Source organism: Pagrus major, chromosome 4 (assembly GCF_040436345.1).
Source record: "Pagrus major chromosome 4, Pma_NU_1.0".
Taxonomy (NCBI): Eukaryota; Metazoa; Chordata; class Actinopteri; order Spariformes; family Sparidae; genus Pagrus; species Pagrus major.
In genome coordinates this window covers 7,215,979-7,236,599 of record NC_133218.1, presented here as the reverse complement: position 1 = coordinate 7,236,599, position 20,621 = coordinate 7,215,979, and the positions used below count along the sequence as shown (strand labels likewise).

Genomic DNA, 20,621 nt, shown 5'->3' with positions numbered 1-20,621 from the left:
TCTTCAAACACAATATATGTAATCAATGCCATCAGGTGCTGGTCTTGAACGTGTTGTGTCTTGACTCAGAGGTTAATCTAGTTTGAGTCTTTCCAATACAGGTTTTTTCCTAAAATGAGATTACAAGTGTGTCCCAGTAGCATTGTGCAATGTCGTGTGAGGTGAAACAAAGTTCTCCCACTATGCTTGTCTTTATATTTGCACTGTTCAATTGCGTGCTCAGATGTGATTCCAGACAATTGTGAAAATTATGAAGGGACGGTATAATGCAAATTACAATGGTAACAAACTCCAAACCTCCCGAACACTGGACCCTACACTTCACAGAAATTATAGCATCTATCATTACACTGACTCTGGTTAAACTTGCTAATCTTTCATACAGCATGCCCAGTTCCTGTTTAAAGTTCTTCAAGCTCAAGCATTGATGCCCGGGTGATGACACTTTAGTCATTTCGTCAGACATCAGACATTACACAACTGTTTCCACAGGTTGTATATCACCCCCCTCGACCAGTGTACTAACTTTGACATTTAAAATCAATGGCAAACACCTTTAACCTTTGTATTATTTTCAACTTTATACAGGTTATAAAACATCAGTAAAACCTCTTATCAGCTCGTGTTGTCACTTTGAACTCAGTCAGTGTCTCAGTTACGGCTTTAAAGAGGCTGAAACCGAGAAGTTTCTCCTCCGTACTCCTCCACCGTTCTACAATAACAGTGTTTCAATGTAGAGTGAGTGCAAAATGTACAGTGAATGTATGCTTTTGCATAGAATTGGCAGACAATTAGTACATCATATAGTGCAAAGATTCATGATCTAAACATCATTTTGTTTTGTTTTAAAAAAAGAAAAGAAAAGACAAACAACAAGAAGCCTAATAAAAACCAAATCAGGCCAATTTATTCAGTAAGATCACTTTGTCTTGTAACGATGAAGGGCAAGTTGATTCTCAATGTAAAGATATCCAGTGCTGAGAACATGGAACAACATGGAAGAAGCTGCAGAAATGAAAGATGTCTCTTAATCCACCAAAGTTGTTAAAAAAAACGCTGTGAGCATTGCAAAGCAGTCACATATTTGAAGGGAAAAATACAGAAGAGGATTAGGGCCAATGGAAAATTTGGGGTGGATTTTGCCTTTTTTTTCTTCAGACTCACAATTATGACATTAAACACCAAATGTCTGACTTTTTTCTCAGAATTCTGACTTTTAACTCCAAATTCTGACTTTCCTAAGAATTCTGACTTTCCCCCCCCCCAGAAGTCTGACTTTTAATATCCCACAAGGTCACTACTGACAATCACAGTTGTCAGTCAGTTGTAGGATTAATGACAGTGAACACTGAATCTGCTCTGGTGTTTTTCAAGTGGTTAAATGCTTCATGTTTGTGGTTTAAATGCATTGCATACCTCATAGTAAGCAGCCTCATACTGTCTAATGTGAAGTATGAAGAAAAGAAAAAGATATAAATGAATTAATTCTGAATCTGAAAATAAATGTTATGCTAGCAAAGTAGTAGTCATTACTGCTACACCACTGATATATAGTGATGGACACACGGTCTGCTGTTCATCATGTCTGGTCCTTTGATCTGAAATTGATGTCCAGTGATGAATTGGGTCACATCAGTTTTCTTTGCGCAACTGTTACCATGAAACAGTTTGTTACTCCTGATGATTATAGTGATTGTCATTCATTACGTATCCCTGACTACACAAAAAAGGGAGTGAGTCATTTTGACTGTCTAAGTGTTCTCATGTGGACTCCTCAGTAAACCATTTGAGCACATGGACTTTGTTCTCCGTCACCCATTTAATGTTGGCTGTGGTCTTCTCTATTGCCTGTTCCAGGGCCAGTGTGGCCGAGCCAAAACCAACATGAAGGTTGTCTTCTTTGAATTTCTTCAGCTGGAGAGACACAGAAAACAAAGCAAAAACTGAAATTGTGCATTGCTTGTCTTTCTTTTATTTTAAACACCCTCAGGGAGACACAGTGTGCATGTCAGTGTGGTTGTGGCTGTGTGGCCAGCATACCTCTTGCAACTCGAACTCTGAAGAGAATCTCCTCGTAATTCCATGGATGAGACTAGAGAAGGAAAATGATGCTTTCCCATACCTAAAAACAAAGAAATACTGTTGTAACACCTGATGTAATGACATAATGATGGTGAAATTGCGCAGATATTGTTGTTGACGTCAATGAAAATGTCTCTGGGAAGACATTTGCTAAATGTCCCCCAAAGAAAGTCTGTTGGTGTTGGACATGAGTGAGGGCTCAAAAACAGTTGCAACATATTCAGCTCTTATTACTGTAGATGCTTATTCCTGCCTCACTGCCAAAGACTTGACTACCTTTTCATAAAACTCAGGCAGGCTTGAGGAAATGCTTGCATACTCAGCACCCTTGGTGAGTAAATGAAGGAAAAACAGCACTATGTGTATTTGGAAAAGTTACTGTGGATTCTGTGTTTTTAATATTCTTCCACCCTTAATTACTCCCATAAGGACTGATCTCTTACTGCTGGAAAATGTAGCTCCATTTTGCTCTGACGAAGTTCCAGGCCAGCGGCATTCCCACAACGTTCCGGGCAATGTACTGGATGGTAGAGGTGGCGTCTTGCTTGCGTATCTTAGTTGGGTCGAGTGTGTAGTCCAGATACCTGGCTCAAAGGAAACCTTTTATTACAAAGATATCATTTTCAAAACATGAGCTTAATACATTTGTTTCTTAAGAACAATTTGCTGAATATCATTAAATATTTCTAACATCTGGAGCATGTAAAAAGGGGCAGACATGTCTTTCCCAAAATAGTGAAGTCAGTTGAGGTCTAAAGGATGCAAATATGCTCCAGGTGGCACAAATTAAAATAAAGATCAGTCCGTGCGAGTTAAAAACATATTTTAAATGGTGAGCTGTCACACAAACACACAGCTGGTATGTATGTTGCTATAGCTAATGCTAACATCTGTACACCAAGATTCGAGCAAAAGCAACACACTGCAAAAATTGTCCAGCTGTTAAGTTAGTGTAAATAAATGCAAGGCACTGAAAGCAAGACTGTGTAGCTTCTGAACAACCTAACTGCACATCATCCCTATAAAAACACAGTTGTTCTAATACACTCAGGAGGTTGGCTGTTAGCTTATTTTGGCTAACGTTAGGGGGACTGCCCGTTGTTCAACAGCTCATCATTCTGAAACCTCAAAAAAACCGAAAAATTTCCCATTGGACCAACAGCCCTTTGTTCAACAGCTCGTAATTTCGTCAAAAGCCCACTGCTCCAAAGGCCCGTTATTCTGAAAAATACACACTCTCCCCAGAGTTTTTTTCCCTTAATATATTATTGTATTTGGACAAACAGGAAAGAATAAAGTGATGTTGACTCAGCACTTAACTCTCGTGAGGAATTTAACCTGAAGAACACTCCGTTACCAACATTTCGCCACTCCGAGGCCACAACATTTCGCCATCAGTGACAAAAAAAGTTCAAGCTCAGTTGAGTTCATCATCATGATAACAACAATAAACACATAGTTAACATTGTGAAATGGTTGCAATTTGGTTAGGCTTAAAACGACTTGGTTAGCTTGAGGAAAAGATTCCGGTCTGGGTTAAAATAAGTACGTTAGTTACATCAGTTGAGTACAGTAAGTTGGTCATACCAGAGTGTGTATTTTTGGAACAGGCCTCTCACAATGGCCGCTTGTTATCTGAATAACAGTTCATAGTACATTTTTCAGACTATTGGGATTTCAGAATAAAGGGCTGTCAGAACAATGGCATGGCACCAAAGTTGGCTAATGCTAGCAAATATTAGGTAGATATTGCTGTGGAACGGACATTACTGAGTCAGTTAGCTGAGTCTTTTTTTTTTGGCCTTTCATGGCTTTATCTGGCAGAACAGTTTGGGGTGAGGTCGGATTCAAACCCTGGGCTGCTGCAGCGAGGACACAGCCTCGGTACATGGGGCGCATGCTCTACCAGCTGAGCTACCGAGGCACCCCAAGCTGAGTCTTTTCTTCTTTGCCATGGTTAGCTCTACACTTGATGCATAGAGCATGTTACAGATTCAAATTTCACTGGTGTGTCTTTGTCCTGTAAGTGTTACTTGTGGCTATAGTGGATGCGCTTCAGTGAAAAAATGAACTGTGTCAGTCTAAATCTACCTCTTGTTTTGGATTAAAAAAAGTTGGAGTCTTTGAAAGTAGAGAAAACAAGTGAAACAACTTGTCTACAGGACAGTTTAAAAATCCCCTGTGACTCTGACAGTGTTGTACATTGGAATTGGTCTCATTCACAGAAAACCTTGAACACTCCCACAAATCTGGATGTTTCACATACCTGTTCAGGAGCCAGGGAGCTTTGGTGCAGGCCATGGCCGACCTCAGCCTGGAAGCTTCAGATGCAAGAGTGGCATTCTTGAACATTCTCCAGGCAAAGTCCCACTCCTCCACACCGCCGAAGGCTATGGCACTGCAGTAAACTGTGCTTTTCAAGTTGGGATGGATCCTGTTTAGGATTGAGGTAAAAAATAAAGTCGATTAGAAAATGAATGTGTGTGTACATAGCTAGCTACATTTGTACATTGTTTCACTGACTGTTTGGGGCAAAGTAACTGCAAATACATCTTAAAACCTGAAAGACCGGGCTTTCACTGCTGTGTACTCACGGGTTGTGATGTGGATTTTCCATCCACTGTCTGTACCAGCCTTTAATCAGCTCCCTGCACCCCTCCACACCCATACTGCAGGCCATTCCAATAGCATTGATCTGATTATACCTGAGAAGGGAGATGTTTGAGAAAATAGGGGACAAACGGCAAAATAGCATGAAAATATCCAGTATGTGTGAGGCATATGGAAAGGTAACAAACCAAATTAACTATTGCAATGAATGAAATTGTCACCAAACGGTAAGTCACTTGCTTTTTCCTTTAAAAAAAACATCTTCGGGTAAAAGCATAAGCCTACGTACTGGTCAGTGTGTCCTGTAGGCACTCTGGTCCAATCAGCTGTAATCGTCTTGAAGTACTCAAAAAGTGGTTGTATTTGTTTCTTGAGGTATGCCTCGAATAAAAACATACTGCCAATCAATTTTATATCCAGTCGCTTTACACTTTCCTTTCATACACTTCTCCTGTTAGTGTCAGAATGAGTAGTGTGAGTATCCGTAGTGAAGAAGTATTCACCTGTAAGGCTCCATAGACCTCGGTGCGGTCAAACATGAGGATGTAGTAGTCGAGGTTTCTCAGAGCTGACTCCCAGGGGATGTAGTCTCTTTCGTTGGACAGGTATTTGGTTGTTCTCAGGGCCAATGTCGTGTTGATTATTTTGGCTCTACACACACGGAACACATTCTTCACATGCTTTGCAGACATACAAAGTGTGATGCTTTCAGTACTTTAAATACGTATTTTGCTTTACCTTGCTAGGTTGAACGTATCATCTATGATCTGAGCTCTGTTGATGATCGATAAAGCCTGGAACAAGTGACACACACAAACACATCTTCAAATCCACATGACCAGCGAGGTGAAGCAAGCAAAACGGCTGCTCCTTCTGCGAAAAGTCATGACGATTTTGATTAATTCTGTCATTACACATTCCTTGTGTCCGCAGTTTGAGAAACCACATTAAATACTGGAATGCTGGAATTAAAATTGATGACCGACGGAAAATGCAACTCAAGCATGAAATCTGCCTAAACCAGCACATTTCTGATTAAACACAACTAATCAGAAACTCACAGGAAACATGGAATTAAATTTATAGTTAAAGTAAATAAAATCCACATGTGTTTCATGGAGCAGTTTTATTTAATCCAGACTTTGGCTTCTGAGAGGCTCTGCTCTAAAGGTCCATTCTCCTGTGTAGAAAGATTAATTACAATGTATTTTTACTTAGAAAAACAGATAAACTTGAAAGGAACTTCAACTTGAACCTGATTTGACAGTTTGTACTGCTTTTCTGTATTTACTATAAATTGGACATACAGCAAAACAAAACTTTGGACAGGTGCATGTGCATGTGACTCACCTCATGGTTGGTGTTAAGCAGCAAGAGGAGACGATCCCAGTTGTCCAGGTCATAGTTCACCCTAAAGTACCCAGATACATTGATGTTCGCCAGCACCCAGTCCGCTCCTGACACTCTCATCAGACTGTGGACGTCTGGTCAAAATATAAAAGAAAGAAAGCCAAAATATACAGTTAACGCCCTGACCAGTGGTTCCACTGATTTGGTAGAAAGTCTTTTCGTCTCTAATATGTTGATCTGATCAAGAGGCATCAGATGTTCCTATGACAATACCTGTCTTTTGAAGGAGCCAGTACTGTTGCTGCTCCACACCTGTCTTCATCCATTTAATTGGGACAAACCATGTGTAGCTGGACACAAACAGACATAAAGACAATGGGTGACAAAGTGGAACAATGTTGGGTTTTAGCCATGCTAGTGGCATACTGTAGCTCTAGGGATGGCAATGTCAGGCTTTTGGTCTGTCCTTCTTTTGGACTATTGGACGGATTGCTAATATAGTTCGGTGACCCTCTGACTTTTCTTGTAGCACCATCAGGTTCACATTTGTGGATTGAGTGAAATGTTCCAACAACCATTGAATGGATTGGCTTAAAATTGGGTACAAACATTCATGTTGCCATCGGGTCAAAATTCCATTTGGTACTCCCATCAGCCTCAGCTGTGCATTTCGTTATGTGTTAAATAGCAAATTGAAGCATGCTAACACACTGAACTGAGATGGTGAACATGAGAAACACCTGCTAAACTTCAGCATGTTAGCATTGTCATTTTGAGCATGTTAGCATGCCAACGTTAGCATTTGGCTTGAAGCATTTGTTGAGAAAATATTTACAATACTATGATTCAAAGACATATAGATAAGTTATTTGTGCTTTAGCCAGTAAGAATTGATTTGAAGGTAAAGATTTATTTATTTATGACAGATATACAACCCAGATTCCAAACTTGTAAAAACAAGCTTATTCTGCACTTGGTGCCAGCTACACATTTCAAACAAATTGAGACAGGAGCAACAGAAACACCTTTATGGAACATTCCACAGGTGCACAGGTTAATTGGTAACAGGTGATAGTGTCATGCAAGGTATCAACTTTTTGGGGAGTCAGGGTTGTGCATTAAGCAATTAATGTCTTCATTTATTGTCTACATGGAACTTACAAGATAAGGTAAAACAGATTCCTACTTGAACTGAGAAGGCCTCTCCACTACAGACTCTGGATCCAACAGGAAATGTTGCTGGGTGATACTTCCTGTTTGGGTGTCAATAGTGACCACTGGGAAGCCCATCTGGAGAGTCCAGTGGTTCATGATGTTGTGGACTGTGTCAGGAAGATGCATGCCAGGTGTGTTTTCAACTGCCTGACAACAAACATAGGGCGGCAGGAATTTAAGAAGTAACGCACACACCAAGGGACACATTGCGAGGTGAAATCATTCACAACAAATTTGCGACTGTGAGGTCTTTAAACTGTACCGACCTGTTGGAGGTGGTCCCACAAGTCTGTATACACTGTGTTGCTGAAGGCAAAAGTGTTCAGGTAAGACTGAGAAGAGAAACCAGTTATGAACAGTATCAGTACCTTTCAATGCATTGAAAGCAAAACATAAAAGTTGCATCAGGCAACATGTGGAGACAAGTTGTGTTATCAGTTAGAATCCTGGGTAAAAAAGGAGCCAGTCACACAGGAAGCAATGACTCCAAATGAGTAACCTTGTGGTTTACTCACACACACTAATTAGCCAGACAGGAAGGTGCATTTGGTTTGAGCCGTCATACTTACTGTCACACACGCACAAACATACACACACTCACTCACTCACGCATACAGTGGAAGTGGTAATTCAGTGATGAGGCCTTTTAAAATAATTATTACTACTCACACTTAGTCCTTTGGCAAACACAGGCTCAGTGAGGAACTCTGACAGCATCCTTAGCACCGCTGCTCCCTGAAAACAACAAACACGGTAACCACCTGTATTTTGCTGGAATTCAATTGGAAGTTGACAGGATTTTGCTACCCAAAAACAATATTAGGCTGACAGTGATTCAAAACTCATACTGACTCATACATAAGTCATACAGGATATATTTAAGCTTGCCTTGGGATTGTGCAAAATAAATGTTCCAGTGAATTAAAAAGGGGAAATGAGAAAAAAGCATAGATAAGATAAGACTGCGCCTAGAAGTGGACAATATAAAATAAAACCTAGGTTGAAATTATACTCATATCAAAAGATATTGCCTCACTTTTCATTTAGACGGGCTTCTCACTTTTCAGAGGAATGAGAAACGGGCAACATTTGAATGAGATCCTGGATAAGATACTGTATAAAAATGCATAAAGAAGAGCAGACCTTGCTGTAGGAGATGGTGTTGAACATCTCACTGATCTGAGCGGGGTCATTGACCTCGTCTTCTCTGCGGGACAGCGGGTGCGAGGAGGCCAGGGCATCGACGGCAAACACCTTGTGCACGTCATACAGTAGGATCTGGTCTTTCTGCAGCCAAGCAGAGAGATGAGGTAGGATTGGCAGACTTGGTGACCCACATCTGTGAGAGGTCACTGCTCTGTGAAATCTGCTTTTGTACTTGTGAAGGCTCTTACAATGTTCCAGGTGGGCTCAGCATAGTCCGCTCCGAGGTACTCTACGTATGATGCAAATCCCTCGTTCAACCACAGGTCATTCCACCACTGCAGAGTCACCAGGTTGCCAAACCACTAAAAAACACAACACATAAAGTGTAAACAGATAGAGTTTTGCCTCGGTGAGTTATTTATGACTAAAGCTCAATTCCAAGAAATATAAAAACTGACTGGGCCGGAAAATTCCCAGCCACAGTGATACAGAATTTCACATCACTTATAATGTTAGATGTTTTTGAAACATCTAATGGGGAGCAGAGTTAATTTGTCCCAAGACACTAATCTGTCATCTGTTATTGCAAAGGGAGGTTGAGTAGTCTGGCTAAATTTATGTTTACAACATTTGTCACAAGAGCGGAGCAAAACACAGCTGAGATTGAGTTTGCACCTAATAAATGTCCTTATTATTTTCATTTTCTCCCTATTATTTAAACTGATGTGAAGACAGCACTTTGGGAGAAATATTATGGCCTACCATGTGCGCGAGTTCATGGGAGATTACAGTTGTAACTCTCTCTTTGTTTCCAGTGGAGGACATGACGGGGTCGAAGAGCAGGGCCGTCTCCCTGTATGTGACCAGACCCCAGTTCTCCATTGCCCCAGCATTGAAGTCAGGCAGAGCGATCTGATCTGTGGAGGACAAGGACATCAGAAATTCATCAGGAATGTCTTTAAAAATGGATCACCAAAACCAGAACAGTGTGCATGTGCTCTTGAATTTAACCATGTTACACATAAGGTTCCAGGGATCGCAATGTCAATCTGTCAGTCAGTTGATTTTACTCTCGTACCATCGCCAGGTCAAAGTTTTCACATATTTCCTGAAATACCTCAGTATCTACATGGATTGGGACCCAATTTGTGCAAAACAGTCATGGTCCCAGAGGTTGTATCCCAATGACCCTGGTGATCCCCTGACGTCTCCTCTAGCACCACCATGAGGTTGACATTTGTGGTTTTGAGCAGCACGTTTTACTGAGCTAACTGGCTAATGTCAGCTACAGTTAGCAGCAGTACGTACATACGTATTGCAGCTTTAACTTTCTGTGCAGTGCATCTGAATCATCATCAGGCAAATCTTTTACTTTGGTTTACGACCAACTATTTGCAAAACTAATGACATTCTCATCAGCCTCAGTTATACTTTGTGTGTACTGCTACATAGCAAATGGTATAAAAAAAAGGTAATCTTAAAGTAAAAATAATAAGTGAACAGCGTGATAATATGTTACAAAGGGGATACAAACCCAACTCAATAAACCACAATAACTTTGTTAAGTTGGGGACCTTGTTGCTGTTTCGTACGTTGTAATGATGTTCCTGGATTTATTATGAACACAGAGCACGGCTGTAGTCCCTTAGTCTTGTTGACTGGTTGTCCTTGGTTATTGATCTACTAATTCTGCCTCCCTTTATACAGTTTAAAATGTCCAACAGCGGATGTGTAAAGGTTGCGCAAAAAACTAAATGTCTTTCTCCCCAACTGCTAACACTGAATGCTGGGCTGGGTGACGTAGAGGAAATGAGATTAATATTTCTTTCACCACAGGATAATGTTTGCCCATGCATGTTGCTGCAGAGTTGTCCTACCTGACTTGGAGAGTGGATATGATGCATTGTAGTAGCGCTCGTAGAACTGAAGGATCGGCCCGGTCACGTTGAGAGCATAGTCACCCTGTCTGTCATCGATGGCTTTTCTTCGAGCCCAGATTCGAACCTGCAAAGAAATTACTCATAAATAATCCTCATCCTAAAACTGTTATTGAATTGTAAGGTCACATAGGAACAGGAATGATTCAACCTTTATTTCTTTCATGTTGTTTTTTTGTTACTGCTTTTGGTCTATGATCCAAATGAATTAGGAGCTATGTTGATCAAACAGACGTAGGGAACAAAGATTTCTTACCAACAGATTGTTATTTTGTGTTGATTGAATGTTAACAAAGTCGGTGACAATAAATGCCAGCAGATATGTGGACATTCTCTCTGTGGGCTCAAATGTCGTCACTCTGACAGGCGCGCCATCAATGACAGAGTCTGTTGTGCCTGTTCAAAGAGGGGGAGCGTTAGACTCTGACACTCTGTTAGTATAAATAACATCTAGTTGCTGATTACCCTATAACATTTAAGTTATTAATGATTTACAATGAAACTAACACATAAAACACATGTTTACGTTGCTCTGAACATCAACATCAACAAATGATAACCACCATTTTTGTTCTGTGTTGTACTTTTAAAATATATATATATGTAATTCCATTCTTATGTGATTTTACAATTAAACTTTGTATTGCCCCAGTTTCCACAAAAAATTTAGCGCAACAACAATTTTAAACTACTGAATTTATGCGTTTTAAAACGAACCAGTGTCCCTGCCATTGGACAGAGCCACAGTGGCTCTGTTGTGGATGATGGTGATATTGAAGACAGCTTTCATGGCTGGCTCGTCAAAACAAGGGAAGGCTTTCCTGGCGTACGTTGCTTGCATCTGCGAAGTGGCAACAACTCTGCAAAATGTTCCAATGAAACATTAACAAAAAATCAACATCCACCAAGTAAAATACTCCAAAGTCCCACCAAGAGGAACATTGGAACCATGAACATTATTTATTTACTGCTATGACTTTACTTACCTCTTCACACCATCGTCAGTGTATTCACTTCTGTAGAATCCTTCCAGGTCATCCGCCAGCTCCCCCAAGAACTCAGTGTGAAGTACATATGATGTTCCAACAGCTAGTCTGCTGCGTAGCTGAAGAACCAGAAACTCCGTCTTTACAATAAGAAAAGACTTTTGTATAGTGGGCACAGGGGCTCCACCCAGGCCACTCAGCTTAGCATGGTGCCCATTGAAGGTGGTGAGGTTGAGCTTGTTGGAGTGGATGATGATGAGGTCCGTTTCCTTCACACATCTGAAGACCACCGCTGAATGTCCAGTGAAGATGTACAAGCTGTCTGCGTTGGGCTCGAGCCGGGGCCACAGGGTCACATTGTAAGAGACAGGAACAAGGGAGGCTGGGAGTCTGTAGTGGTCCCAGGGCTCCTTCGGGATGAAGGAGGTCGTAGGGGGAGAAGGCATGCCGGTGCTGTCTGATGCTCCATCTTCAGGCTTGCCTCGATTCTTGGCCCTTTCTTTGTCGTAAGCAATGGACAGAGCTATAATCGTAGCCAGAGCAGTGGCCGCCAATACAAGCAACCCGAGGCCCACATTTTTACTGACGTAGTAGACTTTCCCCATGTCCGATTCGGGAGATCAGAGATTCAGAGAGGAGAACTCGGAGAGGTCTCAGTCTGTTTTTTTCCAGCACAGCAGGGCTCTTCCCCCCTCAGTTAATGGTTGAGCTATTAACATGGCAAAAAATACATTTTCATAACCTAAGGGAAAATGGAAAGATGGGAACATCTTAGTTATTTAGCCTGCAACTCAGCAACTTCTATATTCATATATGTCAAGAAATGATGCACAATTAAAGGGTAACTCCACAAATTTTACACATTAAAGTGTGTTTACAGGTCTTGAGGGGTATATGTGAAAAAAGTAGTACAAAGACTCCAGAGAAGGCTGCATGTATTCTGATAAATTGCCTTCAGTCATGTCACTCAGTGGCTGAGTTGCATTGTGAGTGATGTAGGCGCTAGGTTTTAAAAAAGGGAGAAGAATACGTGTGTCTTACACCTGCCTCCATGCAGGGAAGCTCAAACGTTCTGATGATTAGTGGTATAAAGCAGGGCATTCCAACATAAACTGAGCAACGTGGGAGCAAAAAGATGACTTAGCATCAGACGTCAATCATGTGATGCAAGAGAAAACATGACTGCATCCAATGTCAGCGATCAGAATCAGTTCAAAACCAAAAAAAGTCAAATGTGATTAAGATCAATTCTAATGGCAGCGAATCAATAAAGATCAACAGAACCGATCTGTAAGAACAAGGCTTAAACTGTCTTACTTCTGATTGAACTGAACTGAGCAGAATAGGCTACATGATGTTGTTTATTCATTGTTTCACCTTTCCTCTTTAAATTAAAATATTTCTACTTCCCAAAATTATAGTGATGCTTTGAAGGAATAGCTTGAAAATATACAGCATATGATTCATTATGGGTTATTTCTTGGCTCTGACACTTTGTGGATTATCTGCTGATGGCCTAACCTTGCAGTGACGATGAGATTTAAATGGGTTGTGAGGCAGATTTTTTCTTTCGACAGAGCCGGACTAGCTGTTCCCTGCAGTTTCCAGAGTTACTTATCAATCTTCTCATTTGACGCTTAACAAGAAAGTGAATAACCTATCTGTTATGTGAGTAACTGAATGCAAAGAGCTCCAGTAACATGATGAGCAGAAGACTAGAGATGTGCTCTCACTCCAGTTTTGTAAAAAAAAAATTTAAAAAAACGAAAAAACGAATTCTGTTTATTAAATGTGCTGCTCTGTCTACAAAAGAGGACAGGAGCATTACCTGTTGTATATTGAGGGATCTAAGATGGATCTAGAATTTGAATTCAAGAGCTCAAGTCCCTTCTGTTATTGCTTTTTCTTCTCTAATGCTTGGGGTTATTATTACAGGTATTATGGATTGGTTTCCATGTGACATCATCAGTGAAGTGCAGGCACAAGCGAGGGGTAGAAAACAACCCCAAATGACTGAGAGGTTATGAGACAGCTCACACTGTCACTGTGTTTGTGTCTGCTTAATAGATATGCTAACATTTGTCAGGTCTGATGTATGCTTAGAGTTTTAGAGTGGGAGCAAACTGATGGCTCTGGATTGAAAATGTTCATGTTGTTTAAGTGAGAGCTCGGGTCTTTTGATGACGAGTTGTATGAGGTACTTATCCCTAATCAGTGTATTCCCTGCAGTAGGTGACTGTCAGCTCTCCCCAGTGTGGAGAAGCAGAGCATTGTATTGCTGAACAGCACTGACAGCAAGATGTATTTTAGCAACCTAAAAGAAAATATATCTGTTTAAGTGTAATCTATATTTTGCACAGCTGTGCTTGTGCATTGGAATACAGACATTGACATTGTTGAGGGAATGTAGTCCCAAACGAGAGTGCTGTCTGACGGCAATGTAAACTGCCAAAAATGTTCAAAATATAGCGTACACTAATACGTATATAATAGGTGGGCCTTCTTTTAGGTGGCTAAAATACATCTTGCTGTCGGTACCGTTTACCAGTGCTTGCCTCGTTGGGGCTACGCGCTGCTTCTCCACACAGGGGGAGAGCTGATGGTCATCTACTGCAGGTAACACACTGACTATAGGGATAAGTACCTCATACAAAAAAGACCCGAGCTCTCACTTAAACAACATGAAGTCTTTTTGAAAGATTCTGTGTGGCTGATCAATACCTCCTTAAACGCTGTATGACAGTTTGTCAGGAGTGACGCTTTGCCTGTTCACACTGCAGTCGGCTCTAGTATGAGTTTTTGCATTAATGTAACACATCTGGCAAGTATCTGTGTCTGGTGTCAGGATTTGTATATATGTTAATGCTATAAATATGATCATCATGACCAGTGTGTCAGTGCTGTTAACGTTAACGTACAGTTGACTGATGGATTAAACAGAAATGCGGCGAATTCACTTTTAAAGGAATACTATGTAGTTTTTGAGAGGAAATTCAAAATTTGAATATTTACAGTAATTATGAGGTAACAATAGAAACTCTGAACTATTTATATTTTCCATAACTGAGTAAACAAGCTGCTCTCAGAGGAAAATAAGGTCCCCAGAACACTGTTTGAAGCTAGAAAGGTGGCAGGGTCCGCCACATATTAACAAAGTAAAACAGTATGAAACTGTGTTGTCCTTTAAGGTCAGTTTGTTTATTCAGTTTATTCAGTCATGAAAACAGAGAGAGTTTGTTTATTTAGTTTGTTTAGGCATAAAAAATCAGTCAATGATTAAGATGTCTTCCCCAAACTACGTTGTGCACCTTTGAACAGTCATTTTAATGGTTTCAAATAAGCAGCTATTGTTTAGCCTGACATTGTGGCATCCTTTAAAAGGAAACTTATCTATTATTTTTTCCTTTTAATTATTGGTCTATCTTTCTCGTCTGTGATAACTGTATGTCTTGACGTATCTGGTAGGCCTAGCAGTATTTTCCATCTCACTTTGTCACTAACTCTTTTGTGTGAGGAAACAGACCATGTTACTCATCACTTCTGGACATGCATGAACAATTTGATAAGGACAAAGACCACAGTGTGACATTATAAAACAGACTCTGGTTAATTTTATTAGCGATAAGCAGCATTTACAACTGATATCTTGCACCGACACTCTGATATTCCTGGCAGTATGAAGTCTTACATCAAACACTACAGACCATAAATGTTCATGATCTAAGGAAGGTAAAAGAAAGTCAATAAATTATATTTATTAACAGTGAGAGATCAGCAGTTTCCTCCTGTATGTTGAAATCACTTTACAGTGATCAGCTGTGGTAATATCTGCTGGTACAGAGCATACTGACACACGACAGAAGATAACACTAACTCAAAGCATACTTTGTCACTTCTACCATTTGAAGTATAAAACCTCGAGTGTGCCTTTTTTTCTTCCCTCCTTTCCTTCCTCTCTGATGGAATGTGCAGATGTTTCCTCTACATCATCGTCTAATCATCGTTCTGCACTCGTGGGTGTACGAGACATGCAGAATAGTCATTTACCACAGTAACGTCAGCAGATCTGTTCGCTGTTCGTGTGAAGGTGTCATTTTCTTATATTAGGGTAACAGGGTTTCTTGCTATGAAGAGTGAAAGACAGCGGATAGTAGGCTGGAGAAATGTTATACACCTGTTAAATTTATTCGTTACAGTCTTTCCTTTAGCTACAATTCTTAAATCCGTAACAAGATATGCCTTATTTAAAAGTGGTACTTGTTTATTGGTAAACGGCTTCCCTTCACACACCTATTTAAGGCTAACTAAATCAATAGTTAATCTACAACTCATGGTGCATTGTAACAGTCTATCTTTAACACTTTTATGATAGTGAGAGGCTACAGTTAAAGATAAGATTTCCTTTTTTTACAGGAGATCTATTTGCAAACGAGTTTACCACAGCTGACTGAAGCTACGCCTTGTCAATTCTTCATTGGATAATAATAACAGTAACAGATATTCATTATGATAAAGGCAAAAAGCCTTCAATCAAATAGATTTAGTTATGGAAATTTCTACTAATTCGGTCCCGTCTTGGTACCTATTGTTTTCTGTAGATAATGCATCAATAAATGACGATTACATAACACAATCTGGCAATTTGTTTAATAGACGAAGAAAGGTGCAGCAGCAATAAGGCACACTTTATCAGGGTTTTATATCATTCTATTGAGAAAGACACTGAGCCTGAAAAGATCAATGAGTCTGTCTGAAGCACACAAAGAAGAAAAAGACTAGTAAGTAATCTAGGTGCTAACTACAAACAAAATGTATGTAACGTATGTAACGCTGTGATCTTACCCTTTCACTGAAGTTACATAGAGCAGAAACAAGTGACATAGACACCATCCACCCTATTACAAGACACTGTACCATCAACATGATTTGGGAGCTGTTATTGTAAGGTAAAGGAGTTACATAATGTTGCTGTAATGTTTAATCTGCAAGTCATGGTGCATTGTAACAGTCTTTCTTTGACACATTTATGATTGTGAGAGTCTACTTCTGAAGATATGATTTCCTTTCAACAGAAGCTACATCCAGTCTACAACAATCTTGTATGTAGGCAAATGTTTTTAGACTTTATTTGCATGTGATCCAATGACCCATTGGATTACTATGATGTATCGCCACAGTCACGGCTTTGTCAAGGTCCAGAAAATCTGGATATGATGTTCTGTTCCTTTGTTAGGATAATATGAAACATGCTCTCAGGTATGAGTGTCACACCCTTGGCCATTTCCCAGTTTTTTACCTTGTGTTGTGTTTCCCTCCCCTCCCTTGTCTTTGTGTGGGTGTGGCAACCCCTTGCCGACCCTCCTGGATCCCTAATAACTCAACCACCTGCTGTCCATCAGCTCATCAGCTTGGCAGTATTTGTATACCGCGGCTCTCCCCCCGTTCCTTTCCAGATGGTTCTCTCGACTACTGCGACAGATACAAGTTTCGGGCTCTTTGTGTCGTTATCCTGAGAACTATTCTTGTGTTTATTCCGAGTTTGTACTGTCTTTTTTTTATGTGCCTCAGGATCGCCTCATATCTGCCTGCTATCCCTGCACCTCTGCAGCCAGACACGCTCACACCCTTACCCTTGTGCCTGCCAAGTCATGCTCCACCAACTCCCATTGCCGATTGGTCCTTGCCCCCTGCCAACCATCATCTACTTTCCACTTCACCTTCATTCCCCAGTACCAAGCAAAACACCTTTATAACTTCACCTCACGTGGCCATTTCCTGAACTTGGGTCCACCTTGCAACACCACAACAACCTGTGCCTCTGCCATGCAGCGCCTGACTGAAAGACGAACACGTCTACAGCTTGTTGTTTGGGAGAGGTAATGCTGTCGTAATGCCATGTGTAAAGATTCCAGGTTGGTGAAACAACAGAAAGGCGTTAATGTTCAGCCTTTTTAGGCTGATTATTAAACCCAAAAAGCCAGTGCAATAAAGCATTAAAATGTGGCTCAGATATTCCTGCCTATTCTGCTTTTGAATAATCCTCAAAGAATGCAATGGGGACATTCAGAAAGTCTATTTTAAATAGGTTGTCAAAGGTAAATCTATAAATGTGATTATTTAGGCTACATACACCCAAGAGCTTATGGCAATTACATTTTTGCTCTGTTTATAGCTTATAAATATTTATACAAATCTCAAAATGAGTTAGGGATATTTTAGTATTTCACTTGACAGTTTATTCTGTGACATATCTGAATTTATTTTGTGTTTCGTGAATATTTTTGGGTCCTCAAAAATAATGCGACTTTTACTGCATATCCATGAACATGCATATGTGCACCCATATCCCAATATAGTGTTTTGATCACTAATATAATTAATTAGCAATTTAGAACTGTAACCTATTTGTGGTTTAAAGTTAGCTTAACAACATCAAATCACATGGCATTCATTGGTAGCTGAGAAGGCAGCTAGCTTTAGCCACTGTCACGGGTGTAGCACTGCCCAGCCCCTTTTTTTCTCCAAGTGGGGAAATAAAATGTAACTAAGAGTTACAGCACAGGAACAGAAGCAGCAGCTGCGTGCAGGACCTGAGCCAACAAACTATTAACCTGTATTAATTTAAAACGTCACATGTCCGGACTTTGCGCACAGAGTCAGTCAGGAGTTTCTGCTCTCATATTTTCAGTGGCAACATGGTGACTAAAGTTACAGTGAACAGCAGCAGCTTTGGATAAACAATCAGCCTACCTGCTGCAGTCACAATGTCTGTTATCATCACCTCCTCCGAAAGTGTCCAAAAGTGGGTCACAGTGATAAATATCAAAGCCCATTTCTACAAATTAAAAAAATGGGATGAAAACTAAGATTGATGAAAGAATATCATTTCTCTTATCAAGACTAAGTTTTCATCATTTTTTTGTCTTTAACTGGTGGAAATTGGCTTTCATAGGAAGTATCATCAGGGCAGTAAATAAGTCATGTCTGCATGAGAAAGGAGTCAGTCTCCTCTGGGTCTTTGATTGAATTCCTTTTTAATGCTGCTCCCTCTAGTAGGCCTATGCATGACCTCAGTATTTATGAAGGCTTGACTACAGCCCTGCATGCAAGAAAATGGTCCAACCTAAAACATGCCAGTAGTCATTGTGAATTAATTGTCTTAGGTTTTCCCCTGGTACTTAAACAAATAGCACTGCAGCCCTGGCCACTGCCTAATTTTGTTACATTATGTGGAATAACAAAGTAAATTACTGAAATGTCCATTCATTAAATGTATATTTTTGATACACGGATAAATTAAAATTGGAAAATGTAATCTGAACTACCTCGCAAGCTAGTAGTTGTTTGATAGGTATAATATTAGCCCTATAAACCGAATTTAGCTGTCCAGTGTAGCTGTCTCTGTGGCAGATTGCAACGATGAGTCCTAGGAAGAAAAACCTGGTGCCTATATTACCCACAATGCAACTTTGCCACTGAGTGACATCACTGGAGGCAATTTATCAGACTACATGCAGCTTCCTTTGGAGCCACAAAAGGCTTTATATTACTTTCTTCGCGTATGCCGTAGTACTCCCCAAGATCTGTAAACACACTTTAATGTGTAAAATTGGTGGACTTACCCTTTAAATAACAAACCAGAGGCATTATGTTCCAGGTGCAGTTTGTCTAAAAGTCAGTTTTTCAGGGTGATGCACGACTAATCAGTGAAATCAGCTAGCAGGGGCTAACAGGAAAAAAGTGGAAATGAATTAGAAGACTGTTAGATTAATTCTTCTAATGTCACAAATGTCCCTTCAGGCCAAGTTAATAAGTAATATAAGCCCAACAAATCCGGGCACTTTCCCAGCAGTGAGCAGGATAATCTTGTGAGTGGGAATGTTTATCTTGGGCCACCTAATTCACATTTTTTCATGGAGTAAAAAACGACAACAAAAGAGCCACGTGACCACCTCTGTGTCCTGGTGTGATTTTAACACAGTCTCCTCCTCGACTCCCTGCAAGTGCTGTGTATTCTTACTGGTCAGAGCCTGTTTGTTATCATGTGATTAGAACCATTAAATACTCTACAATGTTACCTGTGCATGTGATTACTGGGAAGGACTCAAATAAGACATCAGCCCTCTTACTGGAAATCTTTGTTTAGTTAATGTAGAGAAGCATCAGGGGCATTACACAAACTAATTTTGTTTGCATAATTTATCTCTTCTCTTCCACTTTGTCCTTCGACCAGATTTCCCGTTGGGGATCAATAAGTTTATTCCGAGTTCATCTTATCTCAGGAACGTGAACAACAAATACCTTTTATCAGCCACACATCCACACACACCCGCCTGCATTATCATTCTTCCTGCACATGAACCTGTGACCTACACTATCAGCTCTGTGGGGTCTCAGCTCCACACTGTACAGATTAGCTGTGGGAGCTGCAGAGTTTACATTTAGTGCAGCCCATGCAGGATGTTGACAGACAACCAATAAATCCGCACCAAGAGCCAAGAAGTCAAACTGGGACTTGAAGTACTTGATGAATTATCTACTCGTGAAAGCAATAAGCATTTTACAACAGTATGTGACAAGTTATATACTGTATAAAGAGTGGGTCCGAGCCTTGTGATATAGCTGAAATCAAAACAAGAGAGAAAGGGATGCAACGAAGACTCAACTGGCTGCTTTCAGCTCACTTTAAGCTGCATTCATGCACTATTTGAGAAAAGTCATGGATGGACCATTTGTTGCAGACCAATTCTAAGAAACCTCCTTCATTGTAAAACAAGCAGCGCAGCTTTGCTCCAGATGCCAAAAGCTGTAAAGCTAATACTGAGGCTGTTACAGAACCTTTCCTGTGAGGAAAACACAACAAAAGGAGTAACTTGGCATGCAGCATGTTGGATAAATTAACATGTCAAACACGGGGAAAACGGTACGTACCAAACCCTGTGTATGCTGGATGTCCACTGCAAGCCCTGATTTAAGTCTGCATGAGACGCAGAAGTTGAGCTGGAATGATCCCGGCTGATGTGAAACACTAGCAGTCTGCATCTGCGAGGGTGGAGGTGGGAGGTGGTGAGAGCTGCCACAGGTTTTTCATGGGGATGTAGGGAGGGAACTACTCCCGCAATTTTCCCAAAAGAAAAAATCCCTAAATTGGGGAAGGGGGGCTGAAAGAATGCGGCTGTATCAACAAGACTGCGGACTCATTGTGGTTGAACCGCGAGGTACAGAGCGTTCTGACCGCTCTGATGCAAGCTTCACATGATGCTGCTTGATCAGCTTACCTGCTGATACGTAAGAA

General features: G+C 40.6%; 1 protein-coding gene across 1 annotated transcript; it reads right to left on the bottom strand.

Moving 5' to 3' along the window:
• Nucleotides 1–880: 880 nt before the first annotated feature.
• On the bottom strand, nt 881–20,530 carry LOC140994576 (aminopeptidase N-like). The gene is made up of 21 exons (XM_073464284.1): nt 20,258–20,530; nt 11,327–12,068; nt 11,058–11,200; nt 10,597–10,736; nt 10,281–10,407; nt 9,166–9,320; nt 8,652–8,765; nt 8,401–8,544; nt 7,927–7,992; nt 7,524–7,589; nt 7,229–7,404; nt 6,316–6,392; nt 6,043–6,176; nt 5,431–5,486; nt 5,196–5,343; nt 4,982–5,073; nt 4,677–4,787; nt 4,349–4,516; nt 2,526–2,666; nt 2,041–2,122; nt 881–1,914 (listed from the first exon to the last, which is right to left on the bottom strand). Exons 2-21 carry the CDS (start codon nt 11,929–11,931, stop codon nt 1,762–1,764), a joined length of 2,898 nt encoding a protein of 965 aa, XP_073320385.1. The 5' UTR covers nt 11,932–12,068; nt 20,258–20,530; the 3' UTR covers nt 881–1,761.
• Nucleotides 20,531–20,621: the final 91 nt, after the last annotated feature.